The sequence below is a fragment of the Chiloscyllium punctatum genome, chromosome 36 (genome assembly GCF_047496795.1).
Source record: "Chiloscyllium punctatum isolate Juve2018m chromosome 36, sChiPun1.3, whole genome shotgun sequence".
Taxonomy (NCBI): domain Eukaryota; kingdom Metazoa; phylum Chordata; class Chondrichthyes; order Orectolobiformes; family Hemiscylliidae; genus Chiloscyllium; species Chiloscyllium punctatum.
Window position 1 is genome coordinate 43429439 of NC_092774.1, and position 21086 is coordinate 43450524.

Sequence of the window (21086 nt, forward strand, 5' to 3'; positions counted from 1 at the left end):
CAGTCCAGTTTCAAATTTTGAATTCAGCAAAATCTGCACTTACTTTCATAGCTACTAACAGTCAAAGACTTTCAAATATTGACACACATTTCATGCGAAATTTTCAAGGAACGAGAGACGCCAATTAAACCTGATGTTTCTAATTTTATGGTTCTACGAGCATTGCATGCATACAAAAGACGCGTGGCCACTCGGTTGTCAGAGGTCACCATGTGTGGGTTTCAGTCTTAATTATTTAAGTGCCCCCTTTGTTCATGAATTCGCTGCCTGAACTTGACAAATGTTCACGGATAGGAAATCAAAATGTCACCAAGTTAAACACAAGGAAATAAGCACATGCTGTTAATCTCTCAATTCTCAATTGATGCAGATTTCCATGATGTGATGTTGGTTCGTCTGCACAAAGCTCAGCCCATCACATTTCGTGAGTTAGAATCAACGTGATTGGTTTCTCGCTCCACATGATGCAAATGAGCAGAGTCTCCCGTGGTTTATAAGGTCGGTGCTCCGACACACATTGTTACACAGAACAGGTTTTAATTCCAGTATTGGCTGCGTATGAAGTTTTGTTTGTTGGTGCAGAAACAATGAATATTTTCTTGTTTTCGTGCCTTTTAGCCTGGTTGCCAAGTAAGTACGGTTTCTTATAGATGTTACTCGCATGGAGACCGTGTTTTTATTATTGATATGTCCTTGTCTGAAACTCTCCCGATGAGAAATAAATGTCATGTATTAAATATATTTTTCTCCGCACAGATGTCTTTACTGAATGGGTTGAACAAACACCGAGAACGGCAACAAAGGAGGCAGGCGAATCACTGACCATCAATTGCGTCCTTCGAGATTCCAGGTTTGCATTGTGTAACACGGGCTGGTATTTCACAAAAAAGGGCGCATCAAAGAAGAGCTTATCAACTGGTGGACGATACTCGAAAACAATGAACAAGGGATCAAAGTCCTTTTCTTTGCGAATTAGTGACCTAAGAGTTGAAGACAGTGGTACATATCACTGTCAAGCGTGCAGTGATCACAGTGATAAACCTGATCTTCCACCAATACAAAAACACCTTCAGATCTTCCGTGAAGCAAATTTGCCTTGTTTTGTCTTGTCAACGCTCAACATGCACTTTGAGGCCACTGTTCAGGATACAGAATAGCAGGAGTCAAGTTCTAAAAGATAGTTAACACAATTCAGCAGGGAAATTCAGAGAAGGTGCACTTGGATATTCAGTGCAGTTGTTGAACTTACAGTAATGTGCGAGCATTTGTTTTTGCACTGGGATGTATCACTGTGACAGCTGTGATTACCACAGCAATCGAGAACTCGACGTCTGTAATACAGAAACTACCAGCACACATTGTTACCAGAACCTCAAACACTTTGATTTATTGGTTAACAGGATGGCCAGCTATTCTGGAGTTTGGATGGATATCAAATTTGGTTTTCTGAAATAAATGTGAGAAGGTGCACATTGGTAGGAATCCAGATTGCAGTTTGTGCATCGACTTGGTTTTTTTGTATGAATGATAATGACAAGTTTTGGCATTGCTGTGTGTGACTGTGTTACTGTACTACCACAATGACTAATCTGTGATTCCCGCAATACAGAAACCTCGTGCCACATGTGAATCTACTGCTCACATAAATTATTATCTGCATGCTTAAGTACCTCATACTGAAATATTTCTTGCAACTTTTAGTGCCTGGCAACTGCCATAGACCGATTTTCATACTTCTTTAGCTGATTATTATGCGACTGTTAAAATCATATTCACAAAGCAATATAGATAAGTATTCAGGATTTGAAGAGTGGCTGAGAATTATAAACGTGCCTGGGAATACAATATATAAAGGGAGTGATTTACGTTACACTTGCTGGATCAATCAATCAAAATCCTGTAGAATTTGAAGAATCTTCACTTATGTTTGCACAATGGATTTCTTGTGCTGGTGTGAAACAATGTGTAGCTGGGATTGCACAGTGACACAAGCCAGAGCATAAACCTCTCGGACAGTTATTCCTTTTTCTGCTTCTGATGAACATGATTCCATAATCAACTTTCTGTCATGAATGCTGCTTCATAGAGTTAACATCAATTCCAATTCGTTCCATTCTGGAATTTTATACAAGTTTCACGTTGATTATCGATCAGTTTGATAACGTTTCCAATGTCACCCAAGCTGGCATTGGAGATAGTCGGTATATGAATGGATTTAAATTGTTAACAAATGAAGATTTGTTCATGCTGTGAATATATATGGAAAATAGTGGAGAAGATTTGTTTTGGCATATTGATTATAGGACTTCTGCTTCACTGACACTTTTTGCATGGCGTTGAATGGGAGCTGATGGACTGTGATGATTACTATGAAGGAGGCGGCACCATTCTGACTGTGAAACCTGGTAAGTGACCCTCTTGCTACTTATCGCTATGATTTTGCAGTTTAATTATTTTTTTAAAACGTTTTCTCGTTAAAACAGGCTCAACTGCACAACGTGAGATTCAGAACGTTTACTAATCGACATATTTTGCGTGCTATAATTTGTGTCTTCCATTTCAAATTCATTTGCAGATTTTGTTTGAGCAAATTTATGCTAATATACAAATATAGACGTAAATTTGGCTGAGAACAAGCCAATACAGTATCTAAATGTTTAACTTGCTTGGCATAGAGTACATAAGATTTTATTTGCGCAGATGATGGCTTTAGCTGTTTACGCAGGAAACTGCCCACGATGTGAGGCTGTACTAAGGCATGCCAGTATGTCAATGGTATTCAAAACTTCTAATCTGAACAACTAATGCAAGTCTAGTTTGAGGAAAACTTTCTGCAAACATTAATGTTTTGGATTGTGTCCAAAATCAATGTTTCAAAAGACAAGCCTCATTATTTAACATAATGTCGATTACATGAACATTATCACAAAATCAGCAAATGGACCGTCCAATTTTGAAACTGGAACAATTGCAGCTCACCAAATGTGGGCTTGGTAAAGGTTGATTGGAGCTTAAGTTCTTCTGCTCCAGTTCCACAAAATGGTGAATAATTGTGCACTGATTTTACCAGAGCCCTATTTCAGACAACGAGCGGAGAGTAATTTCACAGTAATTTAGCACGAATCCAGATTATCTGAAACATGCTCTCCCAGATGCATGTCCATCTGTGGATTGAAGTTTGTTGTGTTTCAGAGGGAGTCAAATATTTGAGAACTTTGAACCCACTATAGCTTTAGTGTAAAATGTTTACTTGACATTAAAGTGGAAATCATGTAGCCCATCTGTACGATATTAATTCCTAGAGTGGAATATTCTTTGCCTTACTGATAATATTCATTGCTATCCGATTCAATTCTTTTAACCACATCAAGCAACCTGGCTAAATAGTCTTTGCCTTGCCCTCATGGATCCTCAGGACATCATACCTAACGAAATAGGATCAATAAGTCGATGTGTGCACTACAGCATTGCTTTTGCGATGCAGTCACCTTGCTGTCGTATTCTTGGACAGGTATTTACGATTGCAGGTGATAATAGGGGAACCCCAAATCAGTAGTTCATAATTGACAACAACTAACAAAAAAAGGTCAGAAATCAGGCTTCACCTGACAAAGGAGCGAAGATCAGAAAGTTTGTGATTTAAAAAGAAGACCTGTTTGACTATAATCTGATGTGGTGTGACTTTTGACCTTGTCCACCCAGTTCAACACAGGCACCCTCACATTAAAAGAAAAATGCAGCTTTGCCGTGGTGTCAATCCCACAACAGGAAGCATTCACTGCACTTAACAACTTCTGCAATTTGGGCATTGTTAGACTAATGTGCGAACAAAGAAAATGATTTTGGTGCATCTAGAAGGTGCGTAGAATAGTTTGCCCAGGCAGAAGGTACTGTCATTTTAACTGATAAGAATTAATACTTTCCACTGTGATATTGTTCGTGTCGTGGTAAGTTTCCAGAAAATAGCTCTGTCTCTTTTAATGAAGTGGAATTGGGTGTGTTTACGCCATGCAAATTTAATTATTTTACCTGATACTTTTCGCGCCAATGAAAAGTTTTTTTTAAATGCCATGTCACGTTTCCCTGCAATCATAAAAAAACTTCACATATTTTATTGTTTTGTTTTCTATTATACAAGTCTGTGTAAATTTATTTTGACTCATACATTAATAACACGATGTTTGCCAGTACAGTGATCACTTGTTCTACTTCGGAAACTTCTTCTCGGCCAAAACTACCAGACTCTGTTATTTTGCCTGCAAAACGCTAAAGTATGTGTTAAAGCAAAATTGCGAAAAAGTTTTACCCAAAATCAAATCTGAACGGGACGATCTGAGAAATTAACTGTTCTCCACCTTCCCGTAAGGGAAATTATGCAGTGAATTTTGGGGACAACAGATCAGCTGGGAACACTACCAAATTATATTAACCTGAAGAATAACCATCAGTATGAAACACGGAAATTCAGAAAATCGGCGTCACAGAAGACCAGACCTTTTGAAATTACTCCAACATAATTAAGATAAAATGACTACAGTGTGTAAGCAGGGGATCCGGCCCAAAAAGTTGACACTGACCCTTTTACGAGTAACCCACCCAACACTCAACATTTACACCTGACCCACACACCCCTGAACTATATGGGCAATTTACTGCAGCTAATTGACCTAACCTGTAGATCGTCAGACCGTGGCAGTAAAGATGAGCACCCAGAGCAAACCAGACGGGACGAATTTACAAACGCCACACAGACAGTCGCCAAAGACTGGAACTAAATCTTTATCCTGGGTATGGCGAGGCAACAATGCTAACTACTGAGCCATGATGACGTCCGACCGTCTGTCCGTCCATCCATGATGAATCAGTAAACTCAATCTTGTATCCGGTTTCTCTGAAGCTGTTTAATCCATTTCCCCTAATTCTATTTTTGAATTGGTCTCAAAAACCATTAATGGTTTGACCTCAACAGTTTTCTCTGACAGCGAATCTCTTCAGTTCACCCGTCTCTTGGTGAACAAATTTCTCATGATCTTATTAGAATTTTGTGACTATCTATGAGCGTCCCCTCATGCTTTTTCTCTCCAGTGTATATGGTCCGAATGAATTTAATCTCTATGAATAGATCAGTCCTGTTGACCCAAGAATTAGTTTGGTACTCAGTCTGGTCAGATGAACTCTGTGCATAAAGGAAAATAATGCACGCATATGGTTATGAAAAAAAGTTTCGGAGTTTCAAGAATTTCATCATCAATACAGAAAAGTCAATTGAAGATAGGACACGTTCTAGTAGGACAGAGAAAGGCTCAGTGAGACAATTATTTGGCTTGGGAAACTTGTTCCCACCTGAAATCCTCCAAAAACAATTATTTTCCTTCCTGCTTGAAGAACACTAAGACTGTTTTAATTTTGTATGCATGCTATTTTACCTCGAGGATTGGAATACACCAGTTGGCTCAATTGTTGGTTTGTAGAGCAATGTGGTACCAGCAGCATGGGTTCAATTCCCATTTTTGCTTTGAGGTTATCGTGAAGGACTCTCCTTCTCAGCCACCTCCATCCCCTGAGATGTGATGGCCCTCAGGTTAAATCACCAACAGTCATTTCCCTCTCATGAGAGAGCAGCCCCTGTGGTCTGGTAAGAGTATGCTGTCTCAGCCAATAACTTTATTTCTTTCAGTTAGTAGTGTTTTTTGGGCATTCCATGGAATGCTGAGATGATGAAAACCGATGTTCAAATGTATTTAACTGAAATAGACGATAGAAATTTTCTGTTTTACTTTGACATGTTTCCTCAAACTGTAAACTTTAAAAAAAATTGGATACTTCTATGCCAGTTGCTTTGTCTTGATAAAAATATGTTTAATATTCCAAGTTTCCCAGCAGTATGAAGTTAATATCAACATTAATGGCTATCTTATAGCTAATTAGTGTCACTGGTTCGAACTTGTTATTTCATTGCTATGTCTGTCATTTTTATAGTTCTGCCAAACTGCACTGCACCAGTTTGTCTGGGAAGTATCCATTATTTCGTGGAAATTCCTTTCCTTTCCATTAATTCTGGGAATTCTGCTTTTATTATGAAACTTGCATGACTAAAGCATATTTGTTTAATAGATTTTTTTTAAAAAAGGGATATGGGCTTCGCCAACTGAGGCAGCTTTCTTTTCATTTCAACAAAGTCAGGGTACAATGCACTTTACCCTATAAAATATGGTGTAAACCTGACTATGTTCTTCATTATGATTTCGCAATGTTATTGTAGTTATTGGCAAGTTGTACCAAACACATCGTTCAGTCCGACATGCAGTTTTATATAAAAAAAGTTACAACCTCCTGCTGCTCCACATGGTTCATTAATTCTGCCTTTCCTTGAATGTCTTTCATATTACTGGGAAATTGTACCCTAACTTCATCTGATTGACATTATTTTTTAATCGACCTAATCATGGCATATCCACGTACATATGCAGCATTCAATATCAATTCCGTCAGGAGGGCTGTAAAGCCATTCCGACAAAGGCAATTTTTCATTCCATGGAATTGTCAGGTAATCCTTTCCTGAACGGCCTCTGTGTTCACATCTCATGTGACTGAGATGACGAATCAGACGCACCACGGAGTCCAGGAGGAATCTTTTATGTACCTGGTTTATCTGGAAAAAAGCTTCTGCACATTCCCGTCCAGTTTCCAATTTGATAAATGATATCATTGTTTTAGTTTCCTTAATTATTTGCTGGCCAGATGTGCTAACGTCAAGTGATCCATCCTTTTGGACACCATCAACTTTCTGCAACTCAGAGCTGCACAAAATGTCATCATTTTGATTGTTCTTTTCTATTCCTCTTGCTAGATATTCACCCCTTTCACCAAATTACTACATTGCACGTCATTTTCCGTGTTCTTATTCACACGTGTCAAGATATTCTTATAGTTTAATTAGACCCTCTGATGACTTAATGCCTCTTTTTATTTTTGAGAGTTCGTTATGTTGGGCAAATGGAGCATGTCCCACTTAATCCAACACATAAATTACGAACAGTTGCAATTCCTCCAACAGTCCCTCTGGCACATCAATTGCCAACCTTAGGATTACTCCTGCACACCTACTGTCACTTTCAGCTTATTCTCCTGTCCATTTCAGAATTGTACAGTCCTCTGTCTTTCAATATCCACTATCAACTTTGATTTGGAATTTTATTGAATATTAACGGAAAATCAACACACACTGCAACCGACGATTCCCCTTTTATCCAGTAGATTTCTTAAACATGATTTCCCGTTCATAAAGCCGTGATTGTTTTGAACTTGTCCAGTTGCACCTTATTTTAAACAGCTTCTAATATTGCAAACTGACTTGTGCCATTTCTTGCTCGCTGTCTCAAAATGTTTTGATAAACTTGTTAAATGTGATGCGTTGCAATCTAAAGGGCCTTCCCAGCATTGGAGATAATCTGCAACAGTCAAGACAAAAGGTCAGTTATTTGAATGACATTTTCACTTTGGACGCAGGGATAATGTCACGAGGGGACAGGCAGCTCTCGGACCGCAGCTGCAACTATTAAGGCAGGACCGTTTTTCTGTTGCATGTCATTTCCCTGCTTTTGCCCTTCCTTTGCTTTGCCGATTAATTGCAGTTTCTAGAATGCTGCTTGTGTTCTCTGTCATGAAAACTGTTGGAAAATAAGTGTTCTATTTATTTCTTCTCTGCTGCGTTTGACAGCATGATTTGTCGAACATTCATTTCTTGCATGACTAACTTTCACTTTGTAAATTATTTTATTTTCGAAATAGTTACAGGACCTCGTCCTCTCTCTTTTTTTTAACTCACTGGTTAGCTTCCTATCATATTCTGATTATTCAATCTTTTTTTCTTAATTTTCAGACATTTCGTTTCCGAACATTTTAATATTCTGTCTAATGTTCTCACTAACCATCAGTTTATCCACAATCACATACGTTTTCCTTAATGTAGATATTATCTTAAACCACAAAAAGCAGTTCTGAACCTTGCAATATCCCTTACTCTTTGGAATGTACCTATTTAAGTGACCTGAAATGTCTCCTTACATGTTTGCCACTTTATCATGATCGAAATCTCCTCCATCTGATTTTCCATTTCACTTCAGCCAGCTCTGATTTCGTGCGCACAGAAATGATTTTTATTTCAAAAAAGAACAGTTGCCTATCTCTCAAATTGATTGCATTATGCAATGGAGTTAATGTTGCTGATCCCGAAGGGCGCCTTTGCAATGAGATAATGAGTTAATCCGATCTCATTCCACTATTGCAGGATGTTCAATATAGGTTGAAAACTTGCGATTCGAATGAATGATTGCAAGATCTATTTTTATGAGCTGCACACGTGGGCTGTCTTTGCACATCTAACTTTCACAGTTCTTTTCGAGATAATAGCTCGCATACTGATTTTCGTGATTTTCTGGCAAGCTGTTGCAATGTCTTCCTTTATGCTCTCCCTATTGTATTGTTACACATGGTGACCCAAACAATACTCCCACAAATGACTTCTTGAAATGGTAATTTCTCAGCTTTACTCAAACCCATTCCACGGGCTGCTTTTCTGAAATGGGGTCACCCCTCTCCCTTTCATAAAACTAGAACAGCAAACTCTGAAGAAATTCAGCCTTCCTGGAAGCATTGGTGGAGAGAAAGAGACTGAATATGTCTCCAGTCTGATATGACTCTATGAATGAACTGTAGCACTTGTATAGGTATCCTACCCCACCCCTCCCAGTCTTTTCTACATCATCTGGACGAATCCACTCCATATCATCTTGCGGGAAGGATAATGTTGAAGGCCTAGAGTAGTTTCATCACCTTTTGGCCTCGGTATGTGCTGAATATCAGCATGGACATCACTAATGTCAATTCAAACTAGTGTAACTCTGATACTTGCTGGAAAGTGTCACAAATTGATGCTTTCACATTGCATGACAGAGAAGACATACGCATATGCGTGAGAATATCAGTGTGCAGGTGGGATCAGTTATTATGTAGGGTATGTTGTTCCCAAGACTAATATACATAGTCATTGCCATGGATGTTATTTATAGTATTTGATATCTTAATTTACAGCAAAATGCTGCAGTTTGTTGACAGTGTGCTTGCTGGAGAGCACGGAACAGTGGTCATGTGTAAAAGGTCCAAACAATGTAATGAACTCAATATTTCAATCGCGGGTTGATAGTTGCTGCATTCGTGTATTATTTCAATATAAAATTTCACATGCGATATTTTCTCGTGTTATTGATGACGTGATTGCTGAGTAGTGAGAGACATTGGGGATTGATAAGAAGTCAGCAACAGTCCAGTTCATAAAGCTAAGAGATTGTTTATCTCGGGCTTTGTAATAGCAAAACCATGGCTGTCGTTGAATTTGAACAAATGGAAGGAAAAAGACATTCAAAAGTATTCTCTGACTGTGAGGTAAAACGTTGATGGGTGAACAAGAAGTGCAATTTATGATCTGGGCAGCAGAGTTCAGATCAGATTTGCTTGAAAGATTTTGAAAATGGGATCCCAGAGTTGAGAATTGCTGAATAATCTAGAATACCTTTAAAGAGCGTGGAATTTCTTGTCACAGGTCAGATTAGGTATTTTGGAGAGAGTAGTTGATTTGATGGAACAAGCAGGTGGTCCTGCTGATGGCTGTATTAAGTGGTCTGGTGACTATAACAAGGTCACGAGTAAAAACCAACTTGTGACCAGTGTGGTCAGCTGTTTGCATTGGTGATTACAACTTTTGTGTTGAACATATTTGTTCAGGTTAGCGATGGAAAGGGATAGGTATATAGGCTAGGAGTCATATCGGGGGGAGAAGCAACTTTGATGAGATTAGGCGAGATTTAGGACGCATAGGATGGGGAAGAAAATTGAAGAGGACCAGCACACTTGAAATGTGGAGCTTATTCAAGGAACAGCTACTGTGTGTTCTTGTTAATTATATACATGTCAGGCAGGATGGAAGTTGTCTGGCGAGGCAGCCGTGGTTTAGTAACGAATTTGAGTCTCTTGTCAAGGCAAAGAAGAAGGCTTATGTTGGGATGAGACGTGAAGTCTCAGTTAGAATACTTGAGAGTTACAAGTTAGCCAGGAAAGACATAAAGAGGGAGCTGAGAAGAACCAGGAGGGTACATGAGAGGTCATTAGCGGATGGAATCAAGGAAAACCCTGAGGCTATCATTCAGTATATCAGGACTAAAAGAGTGACTAGAGTAAGATTAAGGGCAATCAAAGGTAGTAGTGAGAAGTTGTGCGTGGAGTCAGAGGAAATAGAGGAATGGCTACATGAATCTTTTTCATCAGTATTCACACAGGGAAAATACTATGTTGTTGAGGAGAATACTGAGATACAGGCCACTAGCCTAGATGGGATTGAGGTTGACAAAGAGGAGGTTATTGCAATTCCGGAAAGTTTGAAAATAGATAAGTCCACTGGACCGGATGGGATTTATCCTCGGGTTCCCTAGGAAGCCGGAGAGGGGATTGAAAAGCCTTTGGCCTTGTCCCTGGTGTCTTAATTATCTACAGGAATAGTGCCAGAAGACTGGAAAATAGCAAATGTTGTTCCCTTGTTCAAGAAGGTGAGTACAGTCAATTCTGGTAATTGTAGAGCAGTGAGCATTACTTCGTTTATGGGTGAAGTGTTGGAAAAGATGATAAGAGATAGAATGTATATTCATCTGGAGAGGATGAAGTTCATTAGGGACAGTAGATACGGTTTTGTGAAGGGTAGGACATGTCTCACAAACCTTACTGTGCTCTTTGTGAAGATGACCAAACAAGTGGATGAGGGTAAAGCGTTTGATGTGGTGTTTTTGGATTTCAGTAAGGTACTTGATAAGTTTCACACGGGAGGCTATTTCAGAAAATGCAGAAGCATGGGATTAATGGTGATCCAGTGGTTTCCATAAGAAATTGACCAGATGAAAACAGATAGAGGTTGGTGGTTATGAGAAATCTTCATGTTGGAGTTCAGTTAATAGTCGTGTATCACGAGGATCTGTTTTGGAGGCAGTGCTGTTTGTCATTTTTATAAATGACCTGGACGAGCGTGCAGAAGGATGGGTTAGTAAGTTTGCGAATGAAACTGAGGTTGGTAGAGTTGTGGATAGTGATTAAGGATGTTGTGGATTACATAGAGACATAGATAAGCTGCCCGAGCTGGGCTGAGAGATGGAAAATGGAATATAATGCGGAAAAGCGTGAGGTGATTCACTTTGGATGGAGTGACAGGAATGCAGAGCACTGTGTTAATAGTAATATTCTTGGTAGTGTGGATGCACAGAGAGATCTCGGTGTCCATGTCCGTACATCTCTGAAAGTTACCAACCAGGTTGATAGGTTTGTTAAGAAGGCATACGGTGTATTAAATTTTATTAGTGGAGGGATTGAGTTTCGGAGCCATGAAACTATGCTGCAGCTGTGTAAAACTCTGGTGCAGCCGCACTTGGAGTACTGTGCAGAGTTATGGTCACTACATTCTAGGAAGGATGGAAAGGGTTCAGAGGAGATTTATTAGAATGTTGCCTGGTATGGAGGGAAGATCTTACGAGGGAAGGCTGAGGGACTTGAGGCTGTTTTTGTTCGAGAGACGAACGTTGAGAGGTGACTTAATTAAGACATATATGATAATCAGAGGGTGAGATAGGGCGAATAGTGAGAGCGGTTTTCCTCGGATGGTGACCGCTAGCACAAGGGGACATAACTTTACATTGAGGAGTGATAGGTAAAGGACAGATATCAGAGATATTTTCATTATTCAGTGAATAGTAGGGGCATGAAACGGCCTGCGTGCCACAGTAGTAGAATCGCCAATGTTAAGGGCATTTAAATGTAGTTTAGATGGGCTTCAGAACAGTTTCACAGGTCGGTGCAACATCGAGGGATGAAGGGCCTGTATTGCACTGTAATGTTCCATATTCTATGTTGTATAAACTGAAAATGTGGTCTCGTTTCCTGACAGGAATACTTTAAATTTACGAGGTCCAATCAAACATTGAATGGAAAGAAATCCATTTGTCTATATTGAGAACACCGGGAATTATTTTTGAAATAAAAAAACCGTCTAAATTAAGGGAAATATTAAGCGATGTCTTTTATGATCGTGATAAATGTAAGGTTCAAGAAATTTGGCTCCAGAAGGAGGGAGGTTCACAGAAACAGTGTGTACATTATACAACAGCAAGGCGTGATACATTTTGAAAGTTACTTTTAGGAAAAAAAATGAGGTTATGGGAATTGAGAATAAGATTTCGGCTATAAAATAGGCGTTAACTGTTCATTTCTACTCCCTGGTGAAATTCTGACAACTGTGATAGAAATCACAGTTCGACGATGTGGAATTCATCTATGTGTGCTGCCAACCTGTACAACGTGTTGGTGAGAACCGGGGAAACAGTTTGAGGATTCGAGCTGGACCATTTGGGAGAAATTTGAGAAGACATTTGTTCACCTAAAGAGTGGTGAGAATGTGGATTTCATTACCACAAGAAGTAGTTGACACTAATATATTGAATGTGTACAACAGACGGCGAGACGTAACACTTGGAGGGAACAGGGTAAAATGTTGTGGGGAGAAAGCAGGATTAGGCTATTGATTTGGACGATGAGTAGGATCATGAAGAATGTCAGAGCAGGCTCGAAGGTCTGAATGGCCTTGAGTAAGGAACAATTTTGCTCCCTCAAGTACTTGAACAAGGCCTCCATATTCCTTTTGTCTCTGTTGTTTAAACTGACTTCTGTTGACTTATCAAAACCACAATGATATCAAAATTAAAAGCTTGCTCAAAATTATTTCCTGATTATGACATGAGATCAAATTGCCTCGTTAGCAATAAATGTAAAACAGATTGTTGGTAATAAATCATTAATATTTCAAGACTTGGTTTTTGTTTTAACAGAAAGAAATGCTTTAATAAGTAGATGGGACAAGGTTTAGGGAGTCGTATACAGAACGTCGATTCTCGGAGGGTGAAAGTACATTGATTCGTTTTGGGACAGTTGAAATGAGGAATTCTTCAGAAGCTCGTGCATCAACAGAAATGTCTCACACGATTTCAGCTCGAGGAAATTTTAGAGTTAGAGTTGAGTGAAACCATTGAGAGGTTGAGGACAAGGAAGAGAATGCTGAAATCGAGGGATTGCTTGACATGGCAACATTATATCACAAAGCAGAGAGCCGGTCCTACGTGCTTGGCCTGAGATTAAGACATTGGCAGAAGGCGATTAGAAGACCCAAAGTTAGAAAGTGGGAGTTTGGCCAGGGATGCATTTTCTAGATTGTACAAATTTGTCTTAATGTTTGAGCAGTAGATAAGCTCACCGTCAAACCAGACAGTGAAGTTAGATATAAAAATAGGTAGTCTTAACGAGGAAGTTGAGTGGCGACCATTTAGAGGTTTATAAAATCATGAGAACAATGTATTACGTAAATATCAAAGTATATTCCCGAAGGGATAGGAGTCCGAATCTAGAATGGATAGGTTTAATGTGAGACGGAAAAGATTTAAAGGAATCTGTGGTTCAGTTTTTCTTTGCACAGAGTGTGGTGTGTATATGAAATGACCTTTCAGAGAAAGTGGTAGAAATGGTACTGTAACAAAATTTAAATGATTTTCGGAAGGTAAATGAAGAGGAAATGTTTGTAGAATATGGACCAAGTATCAGCAAATGAAGAAGGCCCTTGGAATGCTTTCCGTTATTGGTCAGTACACTGAGTATGAGTTGGTAGGTCATGTGACAGCTGTACAGAATATTGCTTCGGCTGCTTTTAGAATATTGTCTGTAGTGCTGGTCTCCCTGCTTTGGGAAGGACGTTCTGAAACTTGAGAGACTTCAGAAACGATTTACAAGGATGTTTCTAGGGTTGAAGGGTTTGAGCTACAGGAGATGCTGAATTGGCTGGGACGATTTCTCTTGGTGCGTCAGAAGCTGATTTGTGACCTTATCGAAGTTTATAACATTATGAATGGTAATGAGAACTTAAATAGACAATGTATTTTCCCCTGTGTGAGGGAGACCAAAGATGGAGGGTGAAGGATTTAGGTGAGAGCGGAAGATATGAAAGACTTCTAAATGATATTTTTTTTCTCACTGAGGATGGTGCGTTTATGGATTGAGCTACCAGTTGGAGGTTTGCAAAATTCCAACATTTAATCGCATTTGAATAGGTACATGAATAAGAAGTGTTTAGAAGGATATGGGCCATGTGCTGGCAAATGGGACAAGACAAAATTTCAGATATCTGGTCGGCATGGATGAGTTTGACCAAAGCGTTTGTTTCTTTGTTATCAATGATTCTATGATTCAAATGGCACATGTTCGATTTAGAAAAACTGGTCAGCATGGACGAAATAACTGAAATGTTTCTTTCTGCTCTTTGGACTCCATCAGTCAAATAAGTGTGGAGCTCACCTCAAGGTTAAATATGATGCCAACGTTACGAGGAACCTCTTATAGCAACATGATAGTCTGATACAATAATATTTTTTTTGGGGTATTATTTGAGAGTAATCGATTGTACATGACATCACTGAAACAATGTAGCCATCTATACGCAAGAGAGTAAGTCTTAATTTGTAATTTTAGGCATACAGCCTTCTCCACCAGTCATCAGTCTCCACTACTCTGCAACTGACGAACAGAGGGCAAACGGATTTCTGCAGCTGATTTGTCTAATTAGCGGATACTATCCTGAAAGAATTGCATTGACCTGGCAGAAGAACGGCAATACCATAAGTTCTGGCTTTACAACTACATCTTCAACGAAAACAGTGACCAATGATTTTAGCTCTACAAGTTTGCTTAAAGTGCCCCTGCAGGAATGGAACAGCGGCTCTGTGTACAGTTGTCAAGTTTCTCATTCTGCAACCAACAGTAACCAGAGAAAAGAAATTAGTTCAACATCGGGTAAGAAAACTAGACAACCTCACAAGCTCACATTCATTATCATAATCAGTTTTGTAATAAACATTAGACAAGATGGAACATTATTTTGTTGGTTTATTACTGCGGATGAAGCATTCTTGAATTAGTTGCAGTGAGTAATATCAATGGGAATTTGTAGTCCAGAGAAATGTTACCGCATAAATGAGTCGAAATGAACCAGGTACCTAAACCCGCTCTTTCAAAAGAAAAGTGGTAGAATAACATCTGAAATTATTTCCCTTTGCTCTGTATAGGTCTGACTGAAATAACCAAAGTTCTTGGAAGAAGACAGAGGAAAGGAGACAGATATAGAGACATAATGAAGAAAGCAACTGAATGAGAGAGATTAGTGAGCAAACCTCTTAACTGACAAGTTTAGGCAGAGTTTCTGCATATGCTCGGTATTAAAAATTATTTATACAACGTGGTAGTCCCCCGCTTTTTCTTATTTTCCGATTCAATTCATAGAAGCAAAATAAAGCCTTGACAATGCACACACTTCATCACAAAGGAATCATTTTCAACAATGCGTATTTCTAAAGCTGTCGCTAGTGAGGATTTAGTATTGTCTGTTGCTGATTGTTGCCATGCAATCGTAGAAAGGATGTATTGGGGGGACAATGTTCAGAGTAGCTAAGGGGAGAGATAAGGTGTCTGGTGGAACAGAGGTAAAAATTTGTTATTGGAAGGGGTTTGACAGAAACAACAGGCTTGCGCCAAAATGTTTATTTGGAACATTCATTATATAGATCAGATTTTAGACAGGACTTTAAAATACCCATTGGTGATAACGATCTCAATGAACTTCTGTGCTTAAAATGCATCGACCGTCACGATGTGGTAAACTTTCTGTGTCTCCACCTGTCTACCTTGCTCTAGAACTCTCTTTTATTCCTGTCAGTTTTTTTTCCCTCACACACAAACAAACACAGGACACACGGGAGAGAGGGAAAGAGGGAGAGAGACTGTTGCATTCTTCATCGTTTCCTTGTTCATTGATTTTGACATTCTTGTTGCACTCCTGATTACAATATTGGAACAGGGACCAGAATCTGAATCTCTGATTTCTCTCTCACAGAGATAACTGTATTATTGAGGGATCCATTGGTTGAAGAAATCTGGATCAATAAAAGCGCCATTCTGGTTTGCGAAGTGCTTTCTACAGTTTCCAGTGGGGTAGTTATCTCTTGGATGGTGGATGGAAAGGTGCGGAATGAAGACGTTCAAATTGAAGCAGCGCACATAAACCAATATGTGACAATCAGCCGCTTGACTAGCACCGTGGACGAGTGACAGAGTGGGGTGGAATACACATGTTCCGCAAAACAGGATCAATCATCACCCGCAATATCAAAACGAACAAGAATGGCAAGAGGTTGGTGACAAGAAATATGCATTTGTACATGTCATTTTATTAACGAGGAAATACTAAAATTGTATGTACTTCTATTACAGTCAAATCAATGAAGCCATATATCCGCCTCCTGCCTCCATCACCAGAAGAAATTAAGAACAGCAGCACTGCTACGCTCACATGTTTGCTAAGAGGGTTCTATCCTGAAAAAAATACGCGTTTCCTGGGAGAAAGACGGAGCTTCTGTCAACGTGAACATCACCAATTTCCCCACTGCTCTGGAACAGGACCTGACCTACAGCACACGGAGCCTCCTCATTTTACCTGCAGCGGAATGGAAGAGCGGCGCAAAATACACCTGTACTGCCTCGCATCCACCTTCACAGTCCACTGTGAAAAGGGAAATCAGGAGCCCGAAAGGTAAGGACAGTGTTCTAGCAAACATTTTCAACATTAACACATTGTACTGAATATCGACAGAACATGAAATCTTAACCAAACATTCTAAGGTTCCAGTAATTTTAAAATGCACAAGATCTCTTGGAATGAAACAACTTTAGCACACTGCACATGGCTATGAGGTGAACAGGAGTAGCAATAACATCCAACAGGCACATGGTCTCAAGTAGTGTGAAGACTGCTGATCGAAAAAATGGAAGGAACTTCTTGTGGCGCATTGCCCTCTTGTGGCATCCTGGACCAAGATGCCAGTGTTTACTTGCCACCTCCTCCAGAGTTGTGTGTTGAGTTATCAGAACAGGTTGACGAGAAAAATAGGTTAACTCAAGACTTATATTAAGAGAAAGGGCTTAACCACAAGATTAATGCTTGAAGGCGTGTTGTCTTTCGAGAACAATGAAATTTGTTGAGAGGATGTTTGTGTCGAAATGATTTTGTGTTTTGCTTGCTTCGGTCACTGCTTCATGCTCCTCCTTTGATACCAGCTCGAGCGGTTGCTGACAGTCAACTGAAAGGTACTTAGAAATGCAAACATTTCTCGACGAGTAGAACTGATGCACATGAATTAACTTGTGCATTTGAAGGATTATATTGTTCAGCCCTCCGACCATGGAGGTCACATGGAGGATAGTGACAAAGGATGTTGTAGGTTACCAAGGGACAGAGGTAAGAGATAACTACCCCACTGGAAACTGTAAGATGGATTGAGGGTGCCAAGTGGAGTTTAATGCGGAAAGGTGTGAGGTGGTTCACTATGGAAAGAGATAATGAGTCAAGAGTACAGGGGCTAATGATAAGATCTTTGGTGGTGCAGATGAGCAGAGTGATCTCAATGTCCATGTGCAGAGATCCTTGGAAGTTGCCATCCATGTTGATGGAGTTATTAAGAAGGCATGCGCTGTTTGAGTTTTGATTGGTAGAGGGATTGAGTTTCGGAACCATGAGTTCATATTGCCTCTGTGAAAAACTCTGGTGCGGCCACACTTGGAGTAATTCGTCCAGTTCTCGTCACCACATGATAGGAAGGATTTGGAAGTTTTGGAAAGGGTTCAAAGGAGATTTGCTAGGATGCTGCCTGATCCAGAGGCAAGTTCTTATGAGCAAATGCTGGTGGACTTGAGAATGTTTTCATCAGAGTGAAGAAGTTTGGGATTTGACTTCATTGAGATATATAAGATAACCAAAGGCTTAGATAGGGTGGACAATGAGAGCCTTTATCTTTGAATGGCAATGGATAGCACGCAGGGATGTAGCTTTAAATTAAACGTGAGAGATATGGACAGAGGTCTGAAATAGTTCCTTCACTCACAGTGTAGTAGGGGCATGGAACGCACAGCCTGCTGCAGGACTTGACTCGCAAACTTGAAGGGCATCGACATGGTCATTGGATATGGATATGGACGAGAATGGTAGAGGGTAGGTTAGATTGGCTTCAGAGTAGTTTTACAGGTCGGGGAAGCATCGAGGGCCGAAGGGCTCGTACTGCATCGTAATGTTACATGTTCCATGTTCTAGATGATTAATTTCATTCTGATCAGTTTTTTTTCACAATTCCATTCCCGCCTCTATCACTTAATTGTATTAGCTGAAAGGTTTTGAAAAAGCAAGACTATTTGAATGGGACTGATCATGGAACGTAAAATATGAACCACCTATTGAGGAAGAAATGGTAATAGAGCGCGACTGAACTCAGGTTGCGAATCGACAAATTCATGTTAACAGTCTGCTCGGTTGAACAGAGATGCAGTGGAAGAGACGAACTCAGGACAGCCAGAGGAAAAGCAAGTATTTATACTTAAGAGTTTGGAAAGCGAGACAGTAATATTAATCAACAAGGGAGTAGGTTTTGCAATATTCTCCCGCCCAGACAACCTGACAAAAGCAATAACATAACAGAGGAACTGCATAAGCTTTACAATATGCGCACAAAATAAAATTATGCCGTTTGAACTGCAGAATAGACATGGAGCATCATTCCTCACAAGTATTATTGAAACTTTCAGAGATAACCCGTTCTGTCAATTTTGTAACTGTACGAAAATTCAAGGTAACAATACAAGCAGAACATTCAAGAACCTTCTTTTCATTTGTACTTTACGTTATGCACAAAGAAGTAACTGTTATTGTACTAAAAGCAACCATTTTTCCTTTAGCAATCTAAAAGCATGCTTTCCCCTTCGTTATGAATTCTTTTAAAGTTATCACGATTCTGAATAACTGTTAGTTTTGGCTATTCCCAACACCAGAGTTGAGAACTGAAAGACATGTGCTCGCAATGTTTTAGATTTCCTCACTTAACACTCTTCAAAGAAGAGTAATATGAAAAACATCTGTTGAATGGGCCCTTGACTGGAACTGAATCATGCAGCAAGTACCTATTATTTTCAAATAAATGTCTGCCGAGGAAATAGGTAGCAATGTCAGTTGAAAGGATGCAATCAATAAAAATGCAGTTTGATGCCACGTAAATTTCTCCATGAGTTTTTCTGACACAGAGCAAATAATGTTAGCTCATGAACAGGGGACACATATGATACGTGTTTGCTCGTCTGGGATTGGATTCCGATAAATGCAGTTCATGTGGCAGCAACTGTCTTCTGACACTGGTAACTGCAATAGGTGAAAATGTGCAGCACTCGAGTGGAGACATTAGGCCTCAGTCTATCCAAGGCAGAGCAGTTTCCAAATTGTTCAAGGTTATATCGGAAATATGACTGCAGGCTTATCCATAATATTCAGAGTGAATGCAACCAATGCGAAAAGGAGGACACAGCATCTGATTAATTAAGCCTAAACGATCTCAGAAAACAGATAACAGATCACAGTAAGTAAAACTATTTCCAACTCTAGTCGTGTTTTGGAATTGATTTCGATATTGCAGCCTGAAAACATGCATTTTTTTTCTGATTCCAGGTGAATGCCGTCAGACAGATATTTCTCTCAATCTACTGAAACCTCCGTTCGAAGAGATTTGGACACAAAAGACAGCGACCATTGTGTGTGAAATCGTTTATAGCAACTTAGAAAACATCAACGTTTTCTGGCAGGTGAATGGGGCTGAAAGAACAAAAGGAGTCAAGACAGAAAATCCTGATTGGAACGGAAGTAAATTCACCATTGTGAGCAAACTTAAAGTCATTGCGTCAGAGTGGGACAGCGGTGCCGAATATGTTTGCTTGGTGGAAGACAGTGAATTACCAACACCACAGAAAGCTTCTCTCAAGAAAAAAATTGGTAAGTCGGATAGTATTGCAATAACAACAAAATTGAATTGATTTCGGAAGTCTGAAATGACAAAAAAAATGTTTCGAAGAAACAGAACAGGAGTGGCAGAATCTGTGGAGAGAAAAATAGGGTAAACGTTTCCAGTCCAGTATGTATCTTCCTAAAAATATTAATTTATGATACTTTGATATAAGCCTGACTCATACACTAGTTCAATGTAAAAAAAAATCCTGCAAACCATTAATGCGTTACAGTAAATGGCCCCAAGTCAGCAGCAGCAAGTGGCTCACTGGTTTGCACTGCTGCCTCAGGGAACAGGTTCAATTCCAACTCGGTGTAGAGGGTTCCCATGTTCACGTGGGCTTCCAAAGCGGGCTCCAGTTCTCGTCGACAGTCCAAATATGTGCATGTTAGATGGAATGGCAATGGGGAATGTGCTTTTGTCGGGAGTGGGTCTTGGAGGGATGCCTTTTAGCGTATGGGTATGGACTTGTTGGGCCGAATGGCTTGTTAAAACGCTATGAGAAAATCATGGAAAGCCAATAGCCGTGGCTTCTTCTTTTCTGAAAATGAACGTGAAGAACTGGAAGTGGATTTGCACCACACGAACAGCAATCTTTGCAAAATGTATGATTGGCTCCAAGATTTAAACCAGCAAAGTAAGGGACATAAAATACTGTAGCATTCAGAAATATTTGCATCGTCTGAGAGATAGGAAATATTTTATAAACTATATGCATTACTAGCAATGAAATTCTAATGCAGATGTAAAATGATCTCAGCTAAACAAACATCTCTCTCTTTGCAGACGACCAAATGCGTCCTCCTCAAGTTTACCTCCTGCAGCCATCGACAGACGAGATTGACGCTGAGAATTCAGCGACTCTGATGTGTCTCGTCACCAGCTTTTACCCAGCTGAGATCTACATTGGCTGGATGGCCAATGACACCCTTTTGGATACCGGGTACCGAACCCAAGTGGATAGCCAGGCGGGGAATGGTTCCAACTTCGTGACCAGCAGGTTGAGAGTCACGGCGGCGGAATGGAACAATGACACCACTTACTCCTGCTTAGTGGGACACCCATCCCTCAGCCGGGAGC

At 39.8% G+C, this 21086-nt stretch overlaps 2 gene segments (V, D, J or C); both read left to right on the forward strand.

The window, feature by feature from the left end:
• The first annotated feature begins 2313 nt into the window (after nt 1-2313).
• On the forward strand, nt 2314-16253 carry LOC140460452 (Ig heavy chain C region-like). The segment is given in 3 exon segments: nt 2314-2405; nt 14608-14928; nt 16025-16253. Coding segments are annotated over 3 exon segments (591 nt in total).
• Nucleotides 16254-16311: 58 nt separating this feature from the next.
• On the forward strand, nt 16312-21085 carry LOC140460068 (Ig heavy chain C region-like; the record flags this gene model as incomplete). The annotated part of the segment is given in 4 exon segments: nt 16312-16321; nt 16493-16720; nt 19673-19993; nt 20793-21085. Coding segments are annotated over 4 exon segments (852 nt in total), but the record flags the coding sequence as incomplete, so codon positions are not given.
• Between the last annotated feature and the right edge of the window lies 1 nt (nt 21086).